The sequence below is a fragment of the Neovison vison genome, chromosome 13 (genome assembly GCF_020171115.1).
Source record: "Neovison vison isolate M4711 chromosome 13, ASM_NN_V1, whole genome shotgun sequence".
Lineage (NCBI taxonomy): Eukaryota > Metazoa > Chordata > Mammalia > Carnivora > Mustelidae > Neogale > Neogale vison.
Window position 1 is genome coordinate 101441250 of NC_058103.1, and position 17561 is coordinate 101458810.

The 17561-nt window shown below is 41.7% G+C and overlaps 1 protein-coding gene across 1 annotated transcript in view; it reads left to right on the forward strand.

Moving 5' to 3' along the window:
• Positions 1–12125, forward strand: part of FAM81A (family with sequence similarity 81 member A) — a 78477-nt gene extending 66352 nt beyond the window's left edge. The window contains exons 7-9 of the mRNA XM_044230069.1: positions 150–285; positions 1869–2064; positions 9782–12125. Of these exons, the coding sequence (XP_044086004.1) occupies positions 150–285; positions 1869–2064; positions 9782–9906 (457 nt within the window). The 3' untranslated portion in view covers positions 9907–12125. The remainder of the gene's footprint in view (positions 1–149; positions 286–1868; positions 2065–9781) is intronic.
• The last annotated feature ends 5436 nt before the right edge of the window (positions 12126–17561 follow it).

Genomic DNA, 17561 nt, shown 5'->3' on the forward strand with positions numbered 1-17561 from the left:
AAGGCAATTTGAAAGGGAAGGGAAGCTTGGAATTCTGAGGGAGCCAAGGTTCATGCTGACATATTTATGAGAAATTTGATAGAGACTGAAGTTGTATGTTGTAATTTTATGGTTGTTTTACATCTAACTTGCTGATTTTCTTATTTTAGATTTAAAGGTACGATTGAGGAACTCAGTAATGAGATTTTATCTGCACGGAATTGGTTGCAACAGGAACAAGAACGGATAGAGAAAGAACTTTTACAGAAAATTGATCAGCTTTCCTTGGTCGTTAAGGAAAACAGTGTAGGTATTGATGTATGGCATAATATAGTAAAGTTACTCGTGGAGACCTACAATGTTCGTGAATAATCCCTACCAACTTAGCATTGATTGATTTAGCACCACATTAAGCTGCTCAGTTGTTTCTTGCCTTAGAATCCTTTCTTTTTCTATGTTTGTTATAAAGAGAGCACTTGGGCTTGTTTTGGTTAATAAAGGCAAAGTAGAAAATTTCAGCACTTTCAGCTAAGGTGAATTTAAGTCAAGACCTTCATGAACCAAATTGACCACCTGCATTTCTAAGTAAAACTAACTACAAACTTCATTCTACTTTGGTTGAATTTCATCATCTGGAAAACACAGTGTTGACTAGGTTTCTCCCGCTCAGCCCCTCTGTCACACTAGAACCACAGAATGCAGAGTCATGGATAGCATGTCAACAAAATCTACCCTTTTTCCCTCTCCATTTTCCGTCTATTTTTGCCTCACTCTCTCAGAGAATGAAGGCTTGCAGAACTGCTCAAAAGCCATCAGGAAAGCCTTGCTTGTAGAGTATTCAGAAGCTCTGAAACTGGTTTTTGGCAGCAAAAATTTTTTTGGTTTGGTGATTCAGCCTGACCATCTTCCTCTCCCTCCTCTTTTCTTGCACTGCTTCCTTCTATTGGACTTGGATGAAGCATAAGCATCCGGAGCAATTTCCACGTCTGACTCTGCTGTTTCTCAGGGCTGAGCTGCTCTCCAAGCAGACTGCATTATACAACATCAAGAGAGCTAGGTCATGCGGTAGTCCACTTACAGCTCTGTTTATAGTCTTGACCTCCAAAGCTTACCCACAGATGCAGATTCTCGTAAAAATCAGGCATGTTGGAAAGAAAAGAAAATATTTAATATTTCAAATATTTCTTTTAAGTGTTCTCCCATATATTATCAGATCTACTGGTCGATTTACTTAGATTCATACTACTACATTTTGGGGCTTCTGTGGTCTTTGGATAACTGTTTATTTTTACATGTGGATTGGTTAATAACTAACAGTAAACCCCAGGATAATAGTAGCTTTAATAAGATAGCATTGTATTTCTCTTTCACATAAAAGCTATCTGGGGATAGGGAATGCAGGACTGATGTGGTAGCTTATCATTCCTCAACAATCCATGATTCTTCTGGCTCAACTCTGCCAATTCTAGAGAGTGACACTTGTTCTTATAGTTCATTGTGGCCACTAGTGCTCCAGCCATTACGTCTGAATTCCAGGAACAGAAGGAAGCCAAAAGGGATAAGGATAGGCCTCAGCCGCCTTTTAGCTTTTCCTAGAAGCTGCCACACACCCTTCAACTAATATCTCATTGGCCAGAACGTCATCTTTATGGCCAAACTAAACTCAGGAGACAGCAGAGAATGTAGTCTTAATTCTGGATGAGCTTACAACCAGCTGAAAATCAGGGGTCTGTTAAGGAAACAGGAGAGTGGATGGTTGAGCAAGCAACAAGCCATCTTTGTGATCCTCTTCCCTGCAGATTATTGTTAAATGATACTATGACTGATGCAGGTACAGGACAGAATTTCCTTTTGGAATAACCAGGTGCAATTCTTCTCATGGATCTCAGGGAGCCAGTGAAAGGGACATGGAGAAGAAGCTCAGCCAGATGTCAGCCAGACTTGACAAAATAGAAGAAAGTCAGAAGAAGAATATGGAAGTGCAGAGAACAAAACAGGAAGAAGAGAAAGTGCATGGGCGCATCAGCAAGCTGGAGTTACAGATGAATGAGGACATGAAGGAAATGAAAGCAGAAGTTGATGCTGGTAGGCCAAAAAGCAGATGGCTCTCATGGGCTATTTTCTTTTCTCTCCTTTTTAAAAATTGTTCGTCTTTATTCTTTTTTAAAAATGTTTTTTATTTAGATTCAATTAGTTAACATATGATATATTATTAGTTTCAGAGGTAGAAGTCAGTGATTCATCATTTTTCTATAATATCCAGTGCTCATTACATCACATGTTCTCCTTAGTGTCCATCATCCAGTTACCCCATCCTCCAACCCCCACCCCCCTCCAGCAACCCTGTTTGTTTCTGATGATTAAGAGTCTCTTATGGTTGGTCTCCCTCTCTGATTTCATCTTATTTTATTTGTTCTTTTCTTCCCCATGTTCATCTGTTTTGAGATGAGTGAGATCATATCAGTGAGATCCACATAACAGTGAGCTCATATGATAATTGTCTTTCTCTGATTGACTTTTTTTTTTTTTAAGATTTTATTTATTTATTTGACAGAGAGAAATCACAAGTAGGCAGAGAGGCAGGCAGAGAGAGAGAGAGGGAAGCAGGCTCTCTGCTGAGCAGAGAGCCCGATGCGGGACTCGATCCCAGGACTCTGAGATCATGACCTGAGCCGAAGGCAGCGGCTTAACCCACTGAGCCACCCAGGCGCCCTGATTGACTTATTTTGCTTGGAGTAATACCCTCTAATTCCATCCATATCATTGCAGATGGCAAGATTTCAATTTTTTGAGGGCTGAGTAGTATTCTATTGTGTGTGTGTGTGTGTGTGTGTATGTATGTATCTTCTTTATCCATTCATCTGTCAGTGGACATTTGGGCTCTTTCCATAGTTTGGCTATTGTGGACATTACTGCTATAAACATTGGGGCGCACGTGCCCCTTTGGATCACTACATTTGTTATCTTTGGAGTAAATACTCTGTAGTACAATTGCTGAGTCATAGGTAGCTCTATTTTCAACTTTTTTCAACTTATAATTGTATTTCTTCAGTGTTGGTTGTGATCTCTCCTCTTTCATTCATGATTTTATTTACTTGGGTCTTGTTTCTTTTCTTTTTAGTAAGTCTAGCAGGGGGTTATCAATTTTATTCTTTCAAAGAACCAGCTCCTCGTTTCATTGATCTGTTCTACTCTTTTTTTGGCTTCTATTTCATTGATTTCTGCTCTAATCTTTATTAATTCTTTTCTCCTGCTGGGTTTAGGTTTTATTTACTGTTCTTTCTCCAGCTCTTTTAGGTGTAAGATTAACTTGTGTATTTGAGATCTTTTTTGTTTCTTGAGAAAGGCTTATATTGCCATATACTTCCCATATACTTGGGATGCACCTTTGCTGCATCCCAAAGGTTTTGAACAATTCTGTTTTCATTTTCATTTGTTTTTTCAGTTCTTCTTTAATTTCCTGGTTGGCCCATTTATTCTTTAGTAGGATGCTCTTTAGCCTCCATGTATTTGAGTTCTTTCCAACTTTCCTCTTGTGGCTGAGTTTCAGTTTGAAAGCATTGTGGTCCAAAAATATGCAGGGAATGATCCCAGTCTTTTGGTACCACTTGAGACCTGATTAGTGACCCAGGATCTGATCTATTCTGGAGAATGTTTCCTGTGCACTTGAGAAGAATGTATATTCTGTTGCTTTAGGGTAGAATGCTCTGAATATATCTGTGATGTCCATCTGGTCCAGTGTGTTATTCAAAGCTGTTGTTTCCTTGTTGATCATCTGCTTAGATGATTTGTTTATTGCCGTGAATGGGCTATTAAAGTCCCCTACTATTACTGTATTATTATCTATGTGTTTCTTTAATTTTGTTATTAATTGGTTTATGTAATTGGCTGCCCCCATGTTAGGGGCATAAATATTTACAATTGTTAGATCTTCTTGTTGGATAGACGCTTAAATTATGACATAGTGTCTCTCCTCATCTCTTATTACAGTCTTCAGTTCAAAATCTCATTTGTCTGGGGACACCTGGGTGGCTCAGTTGGTTACATGTCTGGCTTCAGCTCAGGTCATGATCCCAGGGTCCTGGCATCGAGTCCTGCATTGGGCTCATTACTCAGTGGAGAGCCTGCATCTTCTGCCTGCCTCTCCCCCTGCCTGTGCTCTCTCTGTCTTTCTATCTCTCTCTGACAAATAAATAAAATCTTTAGGGAAAAAAATTCTAATTGTCTGGTATAAGGATTGCCTTTTTGATTTCTATTTTTTAGATTAGTTCTTTTATTTCTTCAGAAAGGGATTCTCTAGTGTCTTCTTTGCTTTTTTAAAACTAGTATCTTTATAACCATTATTCTGAACTCTATTTCTGACATCTTATTTGTATCCATACTGATTAGATCCCTGGCAGTCAGTACTGCCTCTTGTTCTCTTTTTTGAGATGAGTGTTTCCGTCTTGTTGTTCTGTGCAGAGATGAACAGATGAACGTGAGAAAAAAATACTAAAATGGCAACAACAACCCAAGAGAAATATACACTAAACAAATGAGAAGAGACCCAAAACTGAAAAGAAGAAAATTCTTAAAAAGGATATAATCAGACAGGTGAACAGAACAGAGCACTATACTAGATCCTGAGTGTAGTTTATTTAGAAGAAACTACATCCCAAACTTGTAAAGAAAGAACTTATATACTTACAAAAATAAGATTAAATACATTTAAAGGATAGAATGTAATTGTAAAGATGAAAATGCAAAAAGACTTTAACAAAAAAAAAAAGAAAGAAAGAAAGAAAAAGAGAGAATATGATCAGTCAGTGAAGAGAACAGAGCCATACACTAGATTCTGGGTGTATTTTGGTCTGTTAGAAGAAACTGCACCCCAAAATTGTAAAGAAAGAAAGAAAAAAATTAAATATATATATATATATATATATATATATACACACACACACACACACGTAAAAATAAAATACAATGAAAGGATAAAATATAACTGTAAAAATGAAAATAAAAAATATTTTAAAAAACGAGTTGATAAAATAAGAAATTGGTAGGGGGTGCCTAGGTGGCTCAGTTGGTTAAGTGTCTGCCTTCGATTCAGGTCATGATCCCAGAGTCCTGGGACTGAGTTCCACATTGGCCTCCTTGCTCAGCATGGAGCCTGCTTCTCCCTCTGCCTGCCGCCACCTCTTCCCCATTTGTGCTTGCTCTCTCTGACAAATAAATAAATAAAAAAAATCCTTTAAAAAATAAGGAATTAATTGAAAAAGAGAAAAAAATTAATATTGAGAGACTAAAGAATCGTGGGGAAAAAATAATGAATTCTATATGCTATATTCTCCTAGCGCTGGAGTTTTGCAGTCCTCTATAGGTATGTAAACTTGGTTTTAGCCAGATGTTCCTGCTGATCTTCTGGAGGAGGGGTCTGTTGTGCTGATTCTCAGGTGTCTTTGTACCACCGTTGCCAGGGGGCCAGGCTAAGAAATCTGCTCCTGTTTACTCTCTATGGCTTTTGTTTCCTAAAGGCTTTCATCCTTTGGAGGATGAGAATGAAAATGGCGGCCTCCCAGTCTCCAGCCCTGTAACCAGAAGCTCAGGGCCCCACTCCTCAGTGCGCCCTCAGGGAAAAGTAGTCAGTCACTCCCCTCTCCCTGCTCTCTGTGCTTTCCCAGCCTGTGACTGAGCGTTTCTGTCTCAGGCACATGAATCCATTTCTGGTCTCCAAGCCCTGCAAACTCTTGTGGCACGCACCTGCACTGCCTCTCCCAGTGAAGGAGTAGGGGTCTCATCTCTATTTGCTGCTTCCTGAGCCTGTGCTTAGAGAGCAGTCACCCAACTATGCCACAGTTCATGGTTTATGGCAACCCTGAGCTGGGAGCCCATTCCTGGGCTTCCTGATTTCAACCCTGCTCTGATGCCTGGGAGCTCTGCCACTCTTGGGCTCTCCTGGTCTTCCTGTGACCCCGGGGATCATAAGACCACACTGCCTCACCTAGGATCCCATCCCACTTCCCCTCCTGAGTGCTTTTCAGGCAGGGATGTCCCTCACCGGAGCAGACTTCTAAAAGTTCCCATTTTGTGCTCTGCTGCTATATCACTTGCCGGTAGTTGGCTGACAGAGGCTCCCAACCCCCGCAGTTCTCTTCCCACATATTGCCTTGGATTCATTTCTCTGCACCTCCTACCTTGCAGAAAGTGGTCCCTTTTCTATTTGTAGAGTTGCAGGTATTCTTTTCTTAGCTCTCTGGTTGAGTTCACAGGTGTTCAGAATGTTTTGATAGCTATCTAGCTGAATTCCTGGGACCAGACAAAACTATGGTCTCCTACTCCTCTGCTATCTTGGACTCCCACTCATGGGTTATTCTCAGTGGGATCTGAAAACCAGGTAATGAGCGTCCCCATCAACTACCTGTGATCCCAGCTAACAGTAATCACAGTAAGATGTCCTTAGGGACGCCTGGGTGGCTCAGTTGGTTAAGCAGCTGCCTTCGGCTCGGGTCATGATCCCAGCGTCCTGGGATCGAGTCCCACATCGGGCTCCTTGCTCGGCAGGGAGCCTGCTTCTCCCTCTGCCTCTGCCTGCCTCTCTGCCTGCCTGTGCTCGCTCTCCCTCTCTCTCTGACAAATAAATAAATAAAATATTTAAAAAAAAAAAAAAAAAAAAGATGTCCTTAGGTGATTTTCTAAGTAGCTGTGCTGTACTGAATTAAAGCGTTGTTTCAGCTCTAAATACATAGAAAGCCACCACGAGGGACGGGCACACAAATGAACATTGCTCAGTTTGCAGCTGATGTGCACTTTCTTTCGTGCCATCTGCGGGTTCGTTTCTGTTCATAGCCACGATTATTATGTCTCAGAAATGAACCTCTATCTTGATGTGGCTTTTGAAGGCTTAATGTGGGCAGCATGCTACCATGGCAGCGAATGATTTTCCTCCTCTCCAAAGTCAACAGGGCCCATTAATTCACATTTGTTTAGAAGAAAGTTGTAAAGCTGATTTCCAGGTCTCTAGTACCGTCACGTATAAAGGACTGGTTAGACTGGCTTACACTGTGAGCTTAGGAATACAGTCCTGGAACCGGTATGTGGAAGTTACTTGAAGACATGTTCTAACTCAGCATGAGGCAGGAGTATCCTCAGGTCATGGGTCCTAAAAAGACATTGGTGGCCTTGTGAGCCTGAGAGCTCTTTGTGACTGAACATGTCCAAGTGGAAGCTGTTTGGTTATGGTCAGGAAAGACAAGACAGTCTTACAGGGACAGTCTTACAGTGTGACGAGGGGTGCTGCATTATCTCCTAGCTCCTTCCAGTTCTAAGATTCCATAATTTTCTTCTGCAGAATCTACTTTGGCCCACATGGAAATAAACGTAGTTCGTTATCCCAAGAATAGTTCTGTTGTCACTACCAAAAGTTTATTATTTTATTTTAAGTAGAAGTCACAGAGGTACCTGGGTGGCTCAGTTGGTTAAGCGTCTACCTTCCACTCAGGTCATAATCTCAGGGCCCTGGGATCAAGCCCCGCGTCAGGATCCCTGCACGGTGGGGAGCCCGCCACTGCCACTGCTTCCACACCCTCTCTCTCTGACAAATGAATGAATAAAATCTTAGAAAGAAAAAAGTAGAAGTCACAGCTCAATTTATTCATTGAAGAACTTGTGAAGATCAAAATGAATGTTTTTCTTTGTCTTTGGGGCTATTAGAATATGGTACGTGAGTATTTCATCAGTGTTTAACTTCGCATCATTCCTTGTGGGGGTTCGTTCCCTTCTATTCAACATGCCATTGAGGTGGTTAATATTCACCTAATCAGAAGGGCAGATAAATGTTTTAAAAATAAAAAGATTTACTTTTTCCTACTCCAAAAACAGTATTTCTTGTTTTCTTAATAGGAAATAAGAAAGCACAAAATATTTTTTGAAACCCTCATAACTTCTCTCACCCAGGGGTCATCTTTATATATGTCATTTTATACATATATGTGCTTTTTCAAGTAAAAGCTCATACCATACATTTTTCACCTACTCTTTTACATGTTGTATCTTTCTATTCAATAAGAATGTTATTTTTAATAAGTAATATTTATTCCTTCTATGACATGAATTGTCAATAGAGAATATTTTCTGAGAGAAAATTGTTCCTTTCCTCCTAAAGATTTATTTATTTTTAGAGAGAGAGAGAGTGAGCATGAGACCATGAGTGGGAGGGGCTGAGGGAGAGACTCAGCGCTGAGCATGGAGCTCGACACAGGGCTTGAGCCCAAGACCCTGAGATCGTGACCTGAGCTGAAATCCAGAGTTGGACCCTCAACCAATCAACTGAGCTACCCAGGTGCCCCTGAGAGAAAATTCTAAATTTAGAATTTTAGAATTTTAGAATTTAGAATTTAGAAATGAAGATGTGACCTTTTAAAATGTATTTTAAAAACCCATTGAAATACAGAATAATACAAAATGCTTTTTGGGTGGGGAATTTTTTTTTTTATTTTGCTTTTTATTTTGAAATTATTTCAAATTTAGAAAAACTGTAAGAATAGTCCAAAAATTATTCATCTTTCATAGAGACTAACCAATTGTTAACATTTTGGAAATTTTCTTTATCTCATTGGGTGATGAGAGCACATGCGCGCGCACGTGTAAATACAATTTTTTTCCCTAGGTCCTTTGGGAATAAGTTGCAGAAGTTACGATGCCTTTTTACTCCTTTATTATTTCAATCTATATGGCCTTAGGACAGGGCCATTCTCTTAAATAACTATAGTCCAGTGAAATATTGATGAAAAATTTTTCAATATTCAACTTTCACTGTTGTTTCCATTATAGCAGACCTTCCCTGGTCTAGGTTCTATTCCAGAATTATACAGCATAGACAATTGTCGTATTTCTTTATTTAGTGTATTTTATTTTATTTTTTTAAAGATTTTATTTATTTATTTGACAGAGAGAGATCACAAGTAGGCAGAGAGGCAGGCAGAGAGAGAGAGAGGAGGAAGCAGGCTCCCTGCTGAGCAGAGAGCCCGATGCGGGACTCGATCCCAGGACTCTGAGATCATGACCTGAGCCGAAGGCAGCAGCTTAACCCACTGAGCCACCCAGGCGCCCTATTTAGTTTATTTTAATATGGATCAGTTCCTCAGTGATGTTACGTCATTAATGAATCCAGGCCAAAAAAGAATCCAGGCCAGCATTTTGTGGGATGTCAGTTTGGGCCTGTTTGCTTCCTCTTAATTAGTTTCAGGTAGTGCATTTTGACAGAAATACCACAGAAGCAGGGTGTCCCTCACTTATCAGGGAACCTTATCAGGGGTACGTGATGTTGGTTTCTCCTGGTATTGGTGAAGTTAGCTTTGATAACCTTGGTTAAAGTGGTACCTGCCGGGTGCCTGGGTGGCTCAGTGGGTTAAGCCGCTGCCTTCGGTTCAGGTCATGATCTCAGGGTCCTGGGATCGAGTCCCGCATCGGGCTCTCTGCTCAGCAGGGAGCCTGCTTCCTCCTCTCTCTCTGCCTGCCTCTCTGCCTACTTGTAATCTCTCTCTGTCAAATAAATAAATAAAATCTTTAAAAAAAAAAAAAAGTGGTACCTGCCAGATTTCTCCGTTGTAATAGTTCCCTCCCTGCTTTGTAATTAGAAAGCAATCTGTAGGGAGATACTATAAACCTGTGTAACTATCCTGTTCCCTCTCAAATTTTTACTCCAATAGTCTTAGCATCTATTGATAATTTTTGCCCAAATCAGCTATTACTATATGCTGTAAAATTTGACACAACATTGTTTTTTAATATTAACTCTTGCAAAATTTACCTCTTCTTAAAGGGTTTACGGCCATCTATGAAAGCATAGGATCCCTCAGGCAAGTTCTTGAAGCCAAGATGAAGTTGGACAAGGACCAGCTACAGAAGCAAATCCAGCAGATGCAGAAGCCAGAGCCCCCCATGTGAGGGGAGCTGGGACAAGGACCTCAGAAGTGGTTTTGCTGGTGGGGCGAGAGCCAGGTGCCGCCGTGGCCAGGCGGTCACTGCCTTCAGAAGTGTTCTATTCATGGCGTGCATGTGCCAAGCAATGTGTTTTCATGGGTCTAAATGTTTACCTTAAGTCTCGAAAACACTTCCTTTAAAAGTATTAAGTACAATTTTTGCCACTCTATTTCATTTCTCTAAATTCAATGGAATATCCTCCCAGCCCCTAGATTTGGAAAGGCTTTTGTCCCTCTTCATTTTATGAATGAAAAGACTTAACGACTTTCCTTCAATGCTTGACGCTCTAGCCAAGACTTTACTATTTTGAAAAATGTCATGGTGATTTTTTTTTTTAATTAAGAAACTAATGAATTGTCACAGGAATGTATTAGCTCCTCACCCTAAATTAAGAGAATGTCCTGGTAGATTAGAATTCAACCCTTTAGTCCATATTTGGATTTTATTAATGTTATCTGTGCATTTCTTACATGGTTTCCTTCTTGTAAATCTTCTGTCTTTTGTAGGGAGAAGGGATTTAATTTTTGGAGAACCACCCCCCCCACACCACCATTTATGTAATGAAGATAGCTTAAAGATTGATAACTGCCATATACATTGCAAATTAAAATGGAAACTTAAGACAATTATCTAGCTAATACAAGGCACAATATCCACATCGACCACCTACTTATACCAGGTTTTAATATTGGAAACTTTTTTCAATTGCCTACAGCCTGTATAGTGATAGCCATATATTTAGTAATGGAATGGTGGTTAATAGTCTGTTTATTGCGCAATTAATTGTAAATCATAATAGGATGTGAGAATTTTTCAGGCTTTATGATCTCCTCTAAATGTTTCCAAAATTGGCACAAAGTGCTAACTAAGGTTTATATATACTTCTTGTAACTGTATCCTGTGCCTTGGTTTTACCACGTCAATGCACTGTATCCTCTAAAAGTTTTACAGACAAAATAGAAGGCATGATAATACATCAGAATTATGATGTAAAAATGGGATCCTATGTAATTTTTAAATGTTCTAAAAATTTTATCACTGTTAAGACATTAGTTGTTCAGTATTATTAATGAAATAGAAATTCATACTTTTGTATGGACAGAGAATCAAATTGATATTGCATTTATAACACTGTCAAGAAACTTTCATTTTGAGCAGCTTTGTAGATGATGGGTGTTTTCTTTTCAATCGCCATATTTGATTAGTCATTGAAAATTGGCGCCAGTGAAATTGTTCACCTGTGTTCGTACAAACCAATGGTGAGACACACACTGTTCTAAACTGTGAGGGTGCCCAGGAAAAAGAAAACAATTCTTTAAAGAATTTTTTAAAAAATTGTTTTTGTTTGCCAAGGACTCAGGAAAATTAAAGTATTTTCTATTTTTAGGATAAATCATAAATGAAACATGTAACTGGCTATTACTGTTTACCCATATAAAATATGCTGCTAAAGTAATAGTATTTTACAACTTCAGTGGCAGGACAAAAATTCTTTTAAAATTTGGACCTGAGAAATCCTATAAGGAATATGTCATCCAACACGTAGTTCCTTAACTTTGTCACAATTCCTTGCATCTCTATATAGGAAGATGATTTCCACTTAACAGTGAAAAAACAAAGGGGAATGCTCTTTTGCAATCAGAAAGTGAATTTCATTTTGTGACAGAGTAAGCACATCTGGTACCGTTTTCCCTGTTGAAGCACAAGCCACAGCGCCGAGCATTACACCCCTTCCCTCTTCCGTGGTCCCGGGAGGAGGAAGGGTCCGCACGTGGGCCGCCTGGGGAGAGGGGGCTGGGGGCCAGCTGGCCTCAGGTGGAGGGCTGACGTATACAGGTGACGGCTGGCTGTCTGCTGAGATTGCTCAGGTGCTCCCGATGCTGCTCACCTCCTGTCAGGAGTTCTGGCAGGGGTTCTCCAGCCTGGCAACGTGCTGGAATGCCCCAGGGAGCTCGCAGAGCTACGGATGCCCGGGCTGCCCCCTCGGCCAGCAGAGCCGCAACCTCTGGGAGGTGGGACCCAGGCATCCATAGGCATCCAAGGCCCTCCGGGGATTCGGAGGCCACTGAGGCTGGAAGGCACTGAGCCCCAGTGGACTCTTAGGACCAAAGCCTAAATGACGATCAGCTTCCGTGTTCTTTCCTTCACCAGAAATTTGCAATAAAAAAAGTAAAATTTCCAAATCCACGCGGTGTACGATTTTTAAATTTGAAAGTATTTGAGTGTGAGGCAACCTGCTGGGAACTGGAAAGTCACGGGGAGCTGCTCTGTCTGGGGGTCTCCGAGGCTGCGGTGCCTTCTCACCTCTGGGCTCCTGCCAGCTGGCGGTTGCTAGGGTGTGCTGTGCGCCTGTGCTGCGACGTGTGTTCACTCGTTTCGTTGTAGCAGGAAGTACTTTCACTCGCCTGTTTTGCAGATGAGAAAAGTGGGTCACCTAAAGGTTGGGCAACTTGCCCCAAATCCTGCAGCTAATATGTGGGATTCAGGATTCACACCAGGCAGCCTACTTCCACAGTCCGGGCATCTAACCGGTATGCCACTATCCTACCTCTAAAGATACATCCTTACTTCCGGCATAACTCACTCACTAGGCCACCACCGGCAGCCCCATCTCTATGGGACTGTCCACCATCAGAGCCCCTTTGCTCTTTAATGTCCCAGTTCCAAACACCTATGAGAGGCATCTCAGTAGCTTCCCTTGGGTCAGAAGACCTCTGGTTTATTGTTGGGGCCAGTTGGTGCCACAGGACTGAGTGGTCCCAGGCATTTAAAGCCCTGTGCTTGGGCTGTCCTACGCAATAGACTGCGGTTCTGTGTCTTGGGAGATGAGTTATGCTGGGTGACTGCAGAGCAGAACAGAAGAACAATTCCCTTTAAACTATGCTTATCCCACCTGGCTCTCAGCCTGAAAAAACCCACAAACCACTCACAACATCCTGGAAACTCAGTGGGAACTAGATGGAGTTCTGTCCCTGTCCTCCTCTAGCTGTGTGACCTCAGGCTGTTCTCTTAACCTTTCTGAATCTCAGTTTTCTCATCTGCAGAATGGAAATTAGAATTGTTTAAAAGAGGCAGCTAGGTTATAATTTTTGAAACATTGAAATAGTTAATACAGTATTGGGTATTAAGTGGTCAAATATGGAATATGGGAGAGGAGAAATTGGTGGTGTAACATAGCAAGTATATGGGTGGGGAGTGTGGTCCATGTTTTGGCTCAAAGCATCCCATTACCTGCTGGGATCATTTATGATATCCCATAAATGAAAGTGGTATCCCAGCCTGAGATACAGAAGAGCAGTAGAGCCTGGATGGAGAGATAAGTGGACAGGACCAGAATGGAGACAGTCCCTGAATGTGGGGAAGCTCTGGGCAGATCCTCAGCCTACTCAGGCCCATCCCTGGAGCAAGCATGGCTTCCACAGGACTAAGCCTGGGAGAAGGAGCATCCACTGAGGGGCCAGTTTTGAGAGGGCTGTGATGGGTGGGATCAGACCCAGAAGGAGGAAGCAATGAATAAGCAAACTTATATATGTACAATGGAATACTATGCAGCCATAACAAGGGAAGAAATTCCAACACATGCTAAAGCATGGATGAATCTTGAGGACGTTTTGTTCAGTGAAATAAGTCACAAAAAGACAAATGTTGTATGATTCCACTTGTATGAGGTATATAGAAGAATCAAATTCATAGAAACAGAGTAGCATGATAGTTGCCAAGAGCTTGGGGGTCCGGTGGGGGTGGGGAGCTAGTACTGAATGGGTACAGAGTTTCAGCTAGAGAAAAGGGAAAAGTTTTGATGGTGGTGATGGTTGCAAACAATGTGAGTGTACTTAATGCACTTAATGTACTTAATGACACAGAACTATACATTTAGAAATGGTTAGGGATGCCTGGGTGGTGTAGTTGGTTAAGTGTCCAACTCTTGGATTCGGCTCAGGTTGTGATCTCAGGGTTGTGGGATCAAGCCCTTGTTGGGCTCTGTGCTCAGGGGGAGTCTGCTTAAGACTTTCTCTCCCTCTGCCCCTCCCCTCCGTGTGCTCTCTCTCTCTCTAACATACATAAATCTTAAATGGTTAAACTAGGGGCGCCTGGTGACTCAGTCGGTTAAACATATGACTCTTGGTTTCGGCTTAGGTCATGATCTCAGGGTCGTGGGATTGAGCCCTGTGATGGGCTCTGCACTCAGCGGGGAGTCTGCTTAGGGCTCTCTCTCCTTCTGCCCCTCCCCCAGTCTCTCTCTCTCAAATAAATAAGTCTTCTAAAAAAGATAACTTTTTAAAAGTTATCTTTTAAAAAAGATGGACTTTTTACTAATTTAACCATTTTTATTTATTTTTCATTTTTTAAAAAGATTATTTGAGAGAGAGAGAGCAAGTGAGTTGGGGGGGCAGAGGGAGAGAGAGAGAGAGAAGCAGGCTCTCCACAGAGCATAGAGCCTGGCACAGGGCTCCATCCCATGACCCTGAGATCATGACCTGAGCCGAAATCAAGAGTCGGATGCTCAACCAACTGAGCTACCTCGCTGCCCCAAAATATACATGTCTTACAGACAACAGAACAAAACAAGAGAAATGGATTCCTTGGCTGTCCAGTTAAGCCTTCAGATGAGACTGCAGCCCTGGGAGCTTTACTGTACCCTCCTGAGAGATGTTAAGTCAGAGGTACCCTACTAAGCCATGCCCACACGTCTGACCCAAAGAAACTGTGAGATAATAAGTATTTGTTATTTTAAATTGCTACATTTGGGGGCAATTTATTATATGCAGCAGTAGGAAACTGATGCACTAGCACTGGTAATCTTTTTTTTTTCTTTTTAAATAGTCTATACATTTATTTGACAGAGAGAGAGAGAGAGAGAGCAAGAGCGCACAAGCAGGGGAGGGGCAGGCAGAGGGAGAGGGAGATGCAGTCTCCCAGCTGAGCAGGGAGCCGGATGCGGGGCTCGATCCCAAGACCCTGGGATCATGACCTGAGCTGAAGGCAGAAGCTTAACCAACTGAGTCATCCAGACACCCCCGGCACTGAGTAATCTTGACAGAATGAAATGTGTATTTCTTGTGCTACAAATTACATGTTCACATATATAATCTCATTTAATACATCTTCTGAGCAGGACATGATCTGAACTTATACTGAATGGCATATATACCCTATCCTATTTAATCTTTGTAATTATCCTGTTTGGTGTGTACTATTATTTCCATTTTGTGGATGGAACAGAGAGGGAGAAGTTGAATGTTAACTAATATTACAGTTGACTCTTGACTAACAGATTTGAACTGCACAGGCCCACTTACATGTGGATTTTTTTTATAAATACAGTACTGTAAATGTATTTTCTCTTATGGTTTTCTTAATAAAATTTTCTTTTTTCTAGCTTACTTTGTTGTAAGAATACAGTATATGATACATATAATTTACAAAACAGGTGTTAATTGACTATGTTATCAGTAAGGCTTCTGGTCAACAGCAGGCTATTAATAGTTCAGTTTTGGGGGAGTCAAATGTTAAATGCAGACTTTTGACTATGCAGGGGAAGTGGGGGATGGTTGTTGGTGTCCCTAATCCCCTGCACTGTTCAAGGGTCAACTGAATATAGAAGCTGGAAATGAAACAAAGCTCATATAGCTAATTAACAGAGGAGCAGGGATTTGAATCCATATCCATATCAAAGTCTAGGCTGCCATTTTGCTTCAAGAAAGTCAACACCTACACTTAAGATGATTTGTTCAATATCTAACAATAGTTTGGAAGCAGAATACTGTTGAGCTCAGTGGTTCCCAGAGTGTCCCCAGACTGGAAGGATTAGCACTACCTGGTGGCTTATTAGAAATGTAAGGTGACAGCTCCGTGCAGGCTTCCTGACTCTGGAACTCAGATGAGCTCAGCAATCCGCTTTAACAAGTCCTGCTGATGATTCGCTGCAGGTTAAATTTGAGAATCGCTGATCTAGAACCGCACTGTAATACAGTAGCCCACTTAAATTTAAATAGAATCAGAATTAAATAAATTTAAGAAATCAGTTCCTCGGTTGCTCTAGCCACATTTCAAGTGCTCAAGACCCACACGTAGTTAGGGGTTACGGTCTTGCCCCTCACAAATACAGAACGTTCCTATTACCGCAGAAAGTTCTATCTGACAGCTCTGGTCTCGAGTTCCTGGCTCTTTCAACGGATGACTCTGTCCAAACTCTGTACCTTCGTCTGTCAGCCTAGAATGGGATCTGGACCAGGAACTTTCCTGTGTCTCATCCCTACAATCTTGTGTCAGTTGTCCCTGTTCACGATGATTTTTCAGGTCTTTATAAGGTTTTGTCCTACCTGCTGGTTCTGATTAGCAGATGTTGCTTCTGGGAGTACTGTGTTGAGAAGAATGGGGAGGCTGGTGCCCCCTGGAAGAGCTACAGGGGGGCAGCCAAGGGGGGGGCACTGTGTGTTGCAAGTCTGTCAGATTCGCATCAGGACGTTCAAGGCACGTGCCTGGCAAAGTGTTGTTGTCCAGGGAAACCTCTTGAGTGATTCTGAGGCTCCCTAGTGAAAGGGACCCATCAGGCCTGGGACTAGGGTGAGGCAAAGTGACGCACTTGTCTTGGAAAATTAAAAGGGATGCCAAAAACTCTGTAATTAAGATAATGTGTTAACACAGTATTTTTAAGATCAAAATTAATGCCCAAAAAATGCACGATGAACAAAATTTCAATCATATCATGCAGAGCCATCATGGAACTGAGGCCAAACGGGAAGCTGTGCTCCTAAGTACAAGCCGCATGTAATTTTAAATTTTTGACGTTTCGTTCATTCCAGATTTTTTGTGTGTGTGAAGACAGATTTTTAGAAATACTGCACTGACATATTTGTCTTGATGACAAGATTTTGACTGCTCCCCCTCCTTACATTTAGCATTTGAAGAGGGTGCCCCATTTCCCTCACCCTAATTGCTGCGCTGCCCAGATGTGTAGAAAAGTTGGAACTAAATTCAGGGCTCAGTTATTGTAATGAGCTTATCTCCAGAGTGTCTGATTGCTTTAAATAGATAGTCTCTGGTCTGTTTTTATCCCTAATTGCCATGCTTCATTTAATTTTCAACTTGTGACTTAATTCTTTCTGGAACTAGTTTGAGACACAGATAAAAAGATCCGACTCCTCTTTGAGATGAGGGAGGGGAATGCCAATGCCGGGCACCACTGGGCCTGCTCCCGGGATCCACTGGCCTTTGCTGCCCCCATGTGGACGGGATTAGAAACCCCCAGGGAATTTGTTTCCGTAGGAAGAACGCACAACCAAGGAGCCCCTCAGTGGAAGGGCCCTAGGAGGCACCTGATCTCAATCCTCTCATTTTCTGGAACAGAAAACAGAGTGCTGGAGAAGTTAGAAGTGGGATTGGCAGGGCAGTAAGTACAGTAGTAATGATAGACTGACTGAAACCATAATAGTGATTTAGTACCATCTCTGCACGGGCTGGGCCGTGGCAGTGCATGAAACAGACCAAAATTTATACCTTAATGGGATTTTAATTCCAGGGTGAGGTGGGGTGGGGAAAGGAGATAAGCCAGCAAGAAAATACCAGGTATGTCAGACGATAATAAGAACTTTGGAGGAAGGGGTGCCTGGGTGGCT